At 42.2% G+C, this 11291-nt stretch overlaps 1 protein-coding gene across 2 annotated transcripts in view; it reads left to right on the forward strand.

The window, feature by feature from the left end:
- The window catches only part of grm7 (glutamate metabotropic receptor 7), a 300227-nt gene that overhangs the window by 254121 nt on the left and 34815 nt on the right, over positions 1-11291 (forward strand). For both annotated transcript variants that reach the window (XM_084742168.1, XM_084742157.1), the window contains exon 8: positions 3143-4078. In XM_084742168.1, the coding sequence (XP_084598294.1) occupies positions 3143-4078 (936 nt within the window). The remainder of the gene's footprint in view (positions 1-3142; positions 4079-11291) is intronic.

Raw genomic sequence — 11291 nt, forward strand, 5'->3', positions numbered from 1 at the left:
GAACCGCCGATCTTCTGATCAGTGGACAACACGCTCTGCACTGAGCCACAGCCGTCCTCTCAGACATTAGTACCCAGATAAAATCCAGCCCGGGGAGACGTCCAATCGGAAGGACAGACTCAGGGAAGAAATGTCCCTTCCTTTGCTGTGGCTCCACAACCTGCAGGTTTCAAAGCTAACAAGCTCATAAAACTGCACACACGAAGCAAACACAACAAAACGAATTATTAAAACTAACAAGACACAACCCTGATGACCAGACCTGGAAGTTCATCAGTTCAGGAGGAAGGTCACCAGGCCTTTTCCAGGCCTGGTCCACTTTTTCCAAATGCCAGAGCAGCAAGGCCATCGAATAAAACAATGATAATTAGTCCACGGAAATAAAGATCTTTTGACATTTTACTGTATTTTACTCTGTATGTAAAAAGTTGCAAAGCACAGTCTGACCTGTAATATAACATTTATGTGCAACATTTCAGTTCTAGACCTTCATGAGACAAACAGTTCACTTTCCTCAAGTGCAGAAAAAGAGACCAAAATACTAACTGGTTATGAAACACACTACAATATCCAAAACAGAGTTAGAAAAAATAACCCTTGAATTATGCATGTGGTCACCACTTTAACTTCTCCATAATGCTACAGAAGGTTCTTTCACACCTGAAGAAAAAATGAGAGGTGTATTAAAATACCTGATCAAACTTTTTCCATAATTGACTATTGATTCCTTTATGTCAGCTTGCACACAGGTCTTCCTACATATTATCTTCATCTATAATATTCCAATATTCCCCGTCCCATTTTTCCTTGATGTTTCAGGTATTTTGTCAGATATCAGTTATAAGCTTTGCATTTATGATTTGTGATATCGATACGACTAAAGTCAGTGACCCAGTTAAACTCTGTCTTGTTGAAGGAGTCCTTGAGGATCAGGATGGTCCTTGAAAACTGATCTTCAGATGTCAGACTGTCATTAAACACCACCTGAGTCTGTATACTGAGGAGAAATGTCAGATAAGTAAGACGTGTCCAGTCGGTGCAGAGTTTTGATCCAGGTGGAATTTATCCGTATTGATGTTGTACTAATAGAGTGTTCATTACTCATTAGCAGCAGTCAAGCTGTCAAATCAATGAGACCTTTGCTTTGGTAACAAGCCAGAAACGGAGCAAACCTCTTGTTTAACAGCGGCGCGACACACTGAAGATAAAACCGCAGCTATAAATCTGAGACTGAAAGACCTCACAGTCGATATCTTACAACACCATCACTTAAGACTGGTTTCACTCTGTATGATACTCACACACCAAGAAAATATATAGATTCAGATTATTTTCTCTTTTCACTGAAGGTCTGACATTTATAATAAAGTTGACTTTTCAGCACAATCCAATTTATCTTTTCTTTTTAGGACATTTTAGAGAAGTCGACCAGATCTTTCCTTTATTCCTGAGTGGAGGCTCTGCAGATGACCTGAGTCGCCTTTTACATTTTCACAGTCTGAAACCTGGAGTGCAGTACAAAGAAAATCCTGATAAATGTCAGATTCTTGTGTCTTTTTGAGTTTCATCTTCTACTTTTATATTAACTCTTCAGTCATTGAATGTGACCCGAGTGCAGCACCACTCTGAGTTTTGTGAAAGTGCTAAGATTTGTTCATTTCTGTTTATTTATTGTTTGTTTTTAACGATGTTTCATCAGGTTGATTGTAATAATTCCTATCATTGTTTTATTACCTAGCTCAGGTATAAGAAATAATGAATTTACAGTTTTGGGACTAAGTCTTTTAGGCGTATCAGAGGCATGTTTCAATACTCGTATCATATCAGAACAACCCTACTTTTCATGGACATTATTAACAGAGAACCATCAGATCTCACGTGAGCAGTCATTTGGTGACTGTTACATGATAACTCCCTTTACAAGACAGAAACTTGGAGCAGAGCCAGACTCTTGTTGGACGGTCAGCTGCCTGAAAAAGTCCAAGGACAGCTGAGGACATGCCTGTTGACAGTTGACGGTCTGAGACAACAGAAGTGAAACCAGGCTGTACAGTGAAGGCCACCATGAAGCTAATGGTGTTTCAGTGAATTCAGTTGATATTTCTGATATGAAATGTGTGCGTGTCTAAATGAAGCAGACTCATCCCAGTTGTCAGTTTCCATGGACCATTTAAACAAGTCTGCAACCAGTCACACAACAGTGCTTTGAACTAAATGCTAACAATGACACTGCTGACGGGCTGATCCTTAGCGCAGCTCATTTCCACCCAGAGTTACCAAACGTTTAGTCCTGGAAACTATTTTCCAAAGAACTAAAAGGCTCTTTGTTGCCTGTTGTTGTCTAACAAACAAAAAACAAACAAGAGTTTTGTCAGCTGAAATAAAATGCTGTGAGTTCTCGACCAATCAGAAATGTCTAGTGCTGCAACCCCGCCTTTAAAGTTCCCTTAAAGTTCCTGTACTTTCTGTTTTGAAGGGTGAAATAATGAGGGTAAGAATACTTTATTTGTCTCCCTTGGGAGAGATTTGTCTTGATTAAAAGGAAAAAGCTTCATCAAACCAGACCTGAGAGAATAAAAAACAATAAATAAGAATATTAAATGGGTCACATGTGCAAAATAATGTTCCTGAAACTAAAATAAGACCCTGCAGTGGAAACACTGCTCATATTCACCATCTTAGTTTAGCATGTTAGGATGCTAACGTTAGCTAGTTATCAGAGTCCCGTTAAGGCTGCTGGGAGTGTCATTAGTTCTGCGGGTTTTTGATCATAAATCAAAATATTGGACACATTAAAATGTTGACCTGATGATGGCACTGGATGAAAAGTCAGAGGATCAATAAAGTTATTAAAATTCATACTGAGAGGAACATGAAGGTCTGAACCACGTTCATCACAATCCATCATACAGATGTTGAAATGTTTCAGTCTGGAACAAAGTGGTCACATCGCTAACATCAACAGGCGCACGTGTCCAATTAAAAGGCTGTTTTGTTTTTCATTTTACTTTTGAAGAAAATGACAGAAATCCATTTGACCTGTTATCATTCTTACTTTCACTCTGTACCCAGAGAGAAAAGAATCCAGAGGTTTACGAGGCACTGATCTAACAGCTGATTGTCTCTCACGTTCTGTCTCCAGATCGAGGACATGCAGTGGCCTCGAGGTGAGCAGGACGTCCCCAGCTCTGTGTGCAGCCTTCCCTGTAAGACCGGCGAGAGGAAGAAAGTGGTGAAGGGCATGCCGTGCTGTTGGCACTGCGAGCCGTGTGACGGATACCAGTACCAGCACGACGAGTTCACCTGTAAGCTCTGCTCCTACAACATGAGGCCCAACGCCAACCGCACATCCTGCCAGCCCATCCCCATCATCAAGCTGGAGTGGCACTCGCCCTGGGCCGTCATCCCCGTCTTCCTGGCGATGCTCGGGATCATCGCCACAATCTTTGTCATGGCTACGTTCATACGGTACAACGACACGCCGATTGTGCGAGCGTCCGGCAGGGAGCTGAGCTACGTCCTTCTGACTGGGATATTTTTATGTTACATCATCACCTTCCTCATGATCGCTAAGCCGGACGTCGGTGTGTGCTCGTTCAGGAGGATCTTCCTGGGTCTGGGGATGTGCATCAGCTACGCCGCTCTGCTCACCAAAACCAACCGCATCTACCGGATCTTCGAGCAGGGCAAGAAGTCGGTGACGGCGCCCAGGCTGATCAGCCCCACCTCCCAGCTGGCCATCACCTCCAGCCTCATCTCCATCCAGCTGCTGGGCGTGTTCATCTGGTTCGTGGTAGATCCGCCCAACACCATCATCGATTACGACGAACAGAAGACCTTCAACCCGGATCTAGCACGCGGCGTGCTGAAATGTGACATCACAGATCTTCAGATCATCTGTTCGTTGGGTTACAGTATCTTACTGATGGTGACGTGTACTGTTTACGCCATAAAGACCCGCGGGGTGCCGGAGAATTTTAACGAGGCCAAACCCATCGGCTTCACCATGTACACCACCTGCATCGTGTGGCTCGCCTTTATACCCATCTTCTTTGGCACGGCGCAGTCTGCAGAAAAGGTAAGAGCAACGGATGAAAGATGGATGAGCTGCAGGATGGCTGGATGGATGAATGACTGGATGATGGATAAATGTCATGAACCTGTATTTTTTTACAGATAAAGTAATCTGTAACTAATTTGATGAAGATTTCAGCCATCAGTGATCAAATATCTTTTGGATTGTTGGTCGGTCAGAATAGAATTCTGAAGATGTCACTTCTCTCGCTCTTTGAAACTGTGACAGGCATTTTTTTTACTATTTCGATGTTGATGTTTGTATCGAATAGACCAGAGGTTCTCCTCTAGTCGTGATGACTCAGCCTGCATATAACTGAGTGCTTCACTGAACCTGTCGTAGGATTTTTGATTGGTCTCATGACGGCATTAAAGCGCTGATCACACCTGTTTACAGACGAGGCTTTATCTGTCCCGAGGTTCAGTGAAGTCAGAGTTGATCCATTTTCCTGACGATGTGTGTGAAGCATGTATTCCTCAGAACTTGTAGCTTCTTTGCACTTTCTGAACCGGGTGTGTGTGGTGTGACGGTGTGCAAACGGCATGCTGGGACCTTAGGAGACTTGGATTACACCAGACGAGCAGACAAAAGATAAAATAGAGGCCAGTTACCACAATTTTGTCAGCGAATAACAGAAGAGAATCGATTGAATTTGTGTTTGAATAGGCCTGTGTTAGAAGTTGTGATCATCGTTTTTGGCAGAGACGCATCGAGTCAGTAGATAAAAAACCTGACGTGACTCTTCAGTTACTCCATGATGCTCATTATTATCCACAGGAAATCTCATTATAAAAACATCCTCAGCTTAAAAACAAGAGAATAAAGCAGCGCTCACTCTGTTACGCTGCAATTACAAATCGCCAACAAATCACAATACAGCAGAAATCCATGTCGAGTGGAGCATTACTGCATCGCTGTTAATGGGTGATGTTGCTTGTTGTGTCCCACTTTATCAGCCTGAAGGCTTCCAGACGAGCCGCTGGAAAATAATCTCATTCCCGTTCGTGCAGAGAGACGGAGCTCAGTGATCCACACTCTGCAGTGAAATGACACAGATATAAAAACGGCAGAATGATGTTCTTGTTTTGTTTTACAAGTGCAGGAATCCAGATGAGATTTAATGTGCATGTTGTTGGCAAAATATTGCGAGATATTTCTTATTATTATCAGTTTGTGACCACTGCGGGGGTTGTTTGTTCTCATCGCCTTCTCCATCCTGATGAGCCAATCACAGAGAGGAGATTTAATAAAGGACAACAGCTGCAGTCCTCAGGTGTTTGTGTGTGTGTGTGTGTGTGTGTGTGTGTGTGTGTGTGTTCGTGCAGGTGTTTTCACTCCTCAGGTGTGGCCATGTTGTCCTGTTGTTTTCAGGTTACGACAGGTTATTAAAACTCATTTTCACCAAACACCAGCAGCTGAAGCTCTTTTTTTTTGTCATATTGTGAGGAAAGTTTGAGCCTGACGGAAAAGTTTAAAAGGTTCTCACCATAATTGCGTGACCTTTACGTCTTATCACAGCTTTGAGGAAACTGTTGCTAAATGAAATGAGCCTGTGTGTGAAATGTGAAATACAATCTGCTGAGCAGTGTTAATAAGCTTTAGCCAAACTCCATCAGGCGCTGCAGGATAAATAATGATGACATGAGAGCTGCTACACTGGTCTGTGTCTCCACAGATCGATTTCATGTCTTTGTTATTTCATTCTCCTTGTTGTAAACCAAAAATGCTGTTTGTTACTCATTAATTTCATGTATTGATGCAATTTTAGTGAATCCATGAAGCAGAAGTGTGCATGTTGTTAATGTTTGAGGTTTTTTTCTTTAAGTGTAAAGTTCTTTTTACCGACATGCAGCTCATCTCAGCCAACACGTCCTCAAAAACAAAAGAAAAGGTCGAGTTGCCAGAAACTCCCAAACCTACATATTTGACCGGTGGACGGTGTGAACCAGTATAACAGACCTTGAGTTATTTATGTGTCTTATGTGTCATAAGTCACATGACGTTAACAGTGGTGTGCATGAACATGTTGAATCAGCACCGTTCACTGAACACACTGAACAGATCAGTGTAACAACACTCACATCTGAGTGGCCAGAGGGGCCGGACTAAGAAAACCAGCTGCAAATGTAGCTTGGACCCAGTTTCATGGGTTTTTTTGCTGATTTTATAAAATTAATTTGGTTAGTCTGAACTAGGCTGAATTTACACAAATGTTCTGTTATTTCTGGTTGTGAACATGAATTGAACAGTTTATAATAGTGTGTAAACGTATAAATGAAGTGTAACGTTCAGAAGTTTTGGTGGAAGTTGAGTTTGATTGAGAAAAATAATTTGGTGGATGCATCGTGTGTCAAAGCACTGAAAGTTTCTGCACAGTTTCGTTGTGATCACTGCTGTGCTGACCGATGAGTTTTAAAAAACTGAACTCAGCATTGAGAAATGTGACAGATTTATTTAAAATCTATTTAAAAAAGAAGCTGTATCAGGTCAGACTTACTGACTTTTCTTGATGCAGTAAACTTCTTACCAGCAGAGTGAGTTTAAATTGCATTTTGATTAAGTACAAATATCCTTCTAATACCTGAGTGTCCACTGATTGAAGTTTTGGTTTAGAAGCTTTAAACCCAGCCGGAGGCAGAGATTAAGATGTTCTGCTGTCCCCTCGTGTCCTGCAGGAAGATATTTGTGTTATCGGCGGTCCAGGTGAGAGCGTCCGGCCCGACACCGTGAGCTCGGGGGTTTGATCTCTGGCAGAGTTGTTGGACAGACTAAGCCTCTCCGCCTGGCGCTCAGCATTAAAGGGACGGATTGGAGTAAAGCCCTCTGATGGACTTGTGTCCTGTCCACAGGGAGACACATGTCCACCTGAGCTGCTGCAGGCCACAGAGACAGCGATAAGCCCCCAGACTCTGAGCTGCCTCACAGGCCTGTCAGTGTTCGGTGAGGGGGGGGGGGGGGGGGGGTTCCTGCAGCCTGAGGAGGAACTGTGAGGAGCAGAGCAGCTCCAACAGCTCATCAACAAAAAAATCTACTTTTATTATTGACTCAAACATGAAGTCACACGAATGGTTTGGTCATTTCACAGGCTGCAGATACGAAGGTGAACCACAGGGGTGACGGTCGCATTAAAACAAGAATAATATGTTTTCTTTATAAATGTTAATATCTCTTTATTTAATGAAATATTATAGTGTTTAATATGTGAATAATGTCTTTTGTTTTTATTCACTTTTTAAAACTTTGCATGTGAAACATGACAGAACGTACTGAAGAAATTGTTTATAAAGTGTTTTTGTTTTCAGTATTATTCACTGTGACGAGCGGAGTCATCATACCTGGCCTCACTTTAAAGCAAACAGACACAGCAGCAGTGAGGAGGAAGTACTCATCACATGTTTAAAGAAGAGATAGTTCTCCAGAGAACATAAACAGAACATCCTGGAACACTGCAGCCCTCAGCCCTCCCCAGGAGTGTTACCTAACATTACATTAGTGTAGTTTAGATACAGGATTTGAGTTGGTTCAGCCTCTCAGATCAGAGAACAAGAGGTTCCAAATCTAATCCAGATCCCTGAGTTTGTTTTTCAGAACAAATCTAATTCTTTCTAAATCCAGAGTTTCTGTCAGCTCAGTTTAACAGTCGTCGTCGTTTTTGTTCTTCCAAAAATGAAGAATGAGCTTCTTAGCAGTGAGAAGTCCACGAGTGTCCTGCAGAAACTCCTGATTAATACCAGGTCAGGTTCTCACCTGTCCACTTTATCTTTGAGAGTGTTTTAAATATCTCTGACCAGATGTTACACGAAGCAAAGCTGTGGAATAAGTTGCACCTGCTGAGCCACATTTATCTCACTGAAATGACATTTCTCAAAATATTTTGTCTAGTTTTGTCTTTGAATCTGTGCAATACCTTAAATTGTGTTAAACTGAACATGTGTGTATATATTCCAGGTTCTTATCCCAGATATCCTCTGACAGCTGTTCACCCAGTTCTGCTTTACATCCTGCTTTCATTGTGTTAGTTGCAGTCGGGGCTACGCTCTGCAGTACGTTGTACATGCAAGAAATTATATTTTTAGACCCAGCAGAATATTTTAGACAGTCATCCAGTTTGTCCAGCCCTGCACTCACAAATTTGGGAAATTTGTTTTCGCAGAAATCCTAACCTGCAGGTACTTTAAAGAAGTTTTCAATGTTTTACAAGTTGACACATTAACTATTTAATGTTAATCCCTATCGAGACGATATATCACAGGAGATGATGATGATTATTATGATGATGATTATTATTATTCACTGGAAAATAAATTAGTCTAGTTTGAGAAAAAAATCATGACATTTTGTTATTTTCAATAAATACATTTCCAGATGATGTATTTATCTATTTCAGGGTTAAGGATGTGTTTCAGGTAGTATTTTAATAAAATAACAGGACAGGACAGACGCTGCTGTGTTTCACTCTGCAGCTCATCTCTGTGAACACACACTGATTTAAAAGATGTCACATGACCTCCAGTGACATCACCACCATGACTTCAAACATTTTCACTGGTGGAACGATGCTGTCGTCATAGAAACACATCATAAGATGGTGATATTTAGTGAAACTTTGCTGATATCTGAGTCACACACAGCTCCTCTCAGCTCACCGGAGCAGCTGTCTGTGACTCGGTGTGTCTGTGCTGATTGGCTGTTACTCCTCACTTCTAACAAATCAGACAGTGCTGTGGGCGGGACATTGAGCCAGACTACAGAGTGCAGTCATGTATTATACTGTATTATACAGTAGTGTATAGTGTACTGCATTATTATTATTATTAGTAGTAGAAGTAGTAATAATAATAATAATCAGTATTTCATTATATTACTATGGTGATAACTACAGACAGACAAAGATCAAAGCCAAGAGCTTTTTTAAGATAATTTAACTCTAATCTCACCTTTTTTTCTTTTGTGTTGATCCAAAAAATGATCCAGTGACTGTGACTCAATGAATTTATGGATCCTTTGCATCCCTCGTGTTTGAACAATACCGTGTTTAGTGTTTCGCAGCAAGTGTGAGGCTGAAAATGTTTGTAGTCGTGCAGATCTGTGCCGACGTTTTGCTTCTCCAGTGTCTGTTTCCTAACTGTGTTATTTTCACTTTTACTGTGTAAGCAATCATAAGAGACTGTAATTAAGAGGTGACATAAATAAGATAAGGACGGGTCATTTCTGTGACATTATGGAGGAGTCGTCTCTGTAATGGAAAAGGAGGATTAAAGAGTTTCCAGCAGCAGACAGAGAGAGCAGGAGGGAGATAAGAGATCTGTGGGGAAGCCGCAGATAAAACCAGAGAGTACAGAGTGATCTGCTGTGTGGTAAATTGGGAGGCTGGGGAGAAAAAGGAAGGAGAGCGCAGCGTGATCTGTGATGGGAGGGAAAAAAGAGAAGAGGGGAATGGCAGGAGGACAAAGAGAAACGGAGAAGACAACAGGGAACAAGAGAGGCCCAGATTGAAAGAGGAGAGATTTAGGTGGACGGAGTCTGATTCAGGTATTCAGTCGGCTCAGAGGGTTTTTTTTCCTCCTTCAGCCCTGCAGGAGCTGCAGACAGAGAGATGAAGGAACAGAGAGGCAGCAGCTTCATGATGGAGGAGAGAGAAAGGTTGTTTTATTTGCTTACAAGACATCAGCATCTAAAAATAAATAAATTCATATTTCATGTATTCTAATAAAACAACAGAACACTGACAAAAAAGGGAAAGGACACATTTGCTAACCTGACAGAGGGAGGGACAGGGGGATGAACAGCCGTGATGAAATCTAGCAAAACAGTTTTTCCTGATCGTTTAAAGACGTTTCCTGAAACTTCAGCTCAATTTATGCAAAACTCTAAACACAAAACTGAAAACGGACCAAACCTTGATAGCATTTGATTTAAAGTGAATCAGAGCTCAGTAGTATTGACGTCTTTCAGTCAGTTTCTTCAGTTCAGCACAGACACACAGTGACAGACACTCTGACCAAAGACCAAACAAATACAGAACAAAAAACTGTAAGCTGCTACTTCCTGTTTACATCCTGCAAACTGATGAAATCCATGAACAGCAGCAGAGGCAGACTGTCATGTTATTTCTGCTCTGAGAGGCTGTTTGATCCACATCGAGTGAAAACTGTCACAATTCACATGTTGAGGTCATTTTATTTCCCAGCACTCAGCCAGCCGCCGGCGTACAACTGACACTGAAAGCTTCCTGCCAGGGTCCCTGCTGTATACGGCCTCTCATTGGCTGGCTCAGGGGTCTGCTTACGTTGTGAGGCGGCTGGTTTCCTGAGATCACAAGATCATTAGATCACATGAGAATTGATCTTGTCAGGCTCCAAGCTGTCCGTTTGTGTCCACACCAGAGGTGGTGCGAGCCAATCACTGTCCTCGGAGGGACTACTGGAAGCTATGGGCGTGATTTTAGGTGTGACAACAGCAAGAAGTGTCCATGGAAACAACTCGTCTCAAACAAACAATGGCGGCTCCTGAGGAGGTTAGTGTAGATACTGTGAGCAGCAGTTAAATCAGAACTGGAGAGAATTTATAATCTGATTGGTTTTCCAAACAGTTTCTATGGACAGCTTCCAGATGGTTCTGTGTAACAAACCATCACGTGTCAGGAGAGGAGCTCCAGACCTGCAGGTTGCAGACCTCTGTGACAGCTGCTTCATGGTGCATTCAGGTGCAGCTGGTCTTCTGAACTCACTTCAGAAACAATGTAAAAACAGCTACAAGCGATTTCCCCTGATTAATTTATTTCGAACCCCCCTAACTCCCAAAGTTTCACTTACATGACCCCCTGTGTCAGTTGTGTTGTGTTGTTGTCAGTGACTGAGTTGTTTGGTCCATAAAATGTCAGAAGAAAATTGATGAAAGTCCAAGATGACGTCCTCAAATGTTGTGTTAATATGGATACAGCAGAGAGAGGAAGACAACAGACACAGCGAAGATCTGAGCTTGTGTTTGTACACAACGTGTGTGTGTGTGTGTGTCTGTGTGTGTGTGTGTAGGTGTGTGTGTGTGTGTGTGTGTGTGTGTGTTTGCAGTGACACTGTGGCCTTTTGCTGCTTGTCATCACCTGCCCAACCCACAACGAGCAGAATACAGATGAGAAGACGCTGCTCGCTCTGCACACACAGAATGTATAAACACACACACACACACACACGCACACACACACACACACACACAC

This window comes from Lutjanus erythropterus, chromosome 2 (assembly GCF_056507025.1).
Source record: "Lutjanus erythropterus isolate fLutEry1 chromosome 2, fLutEry1.hap2, whole genome shotgun sequence".
NCBI classification, from domain to species: Eukaryota; Metazoa; Chordata; class Actinopteri; order Lutjaniformes; family Lutjanidae; genus Lutjanus; species Lutjanus erythropterus.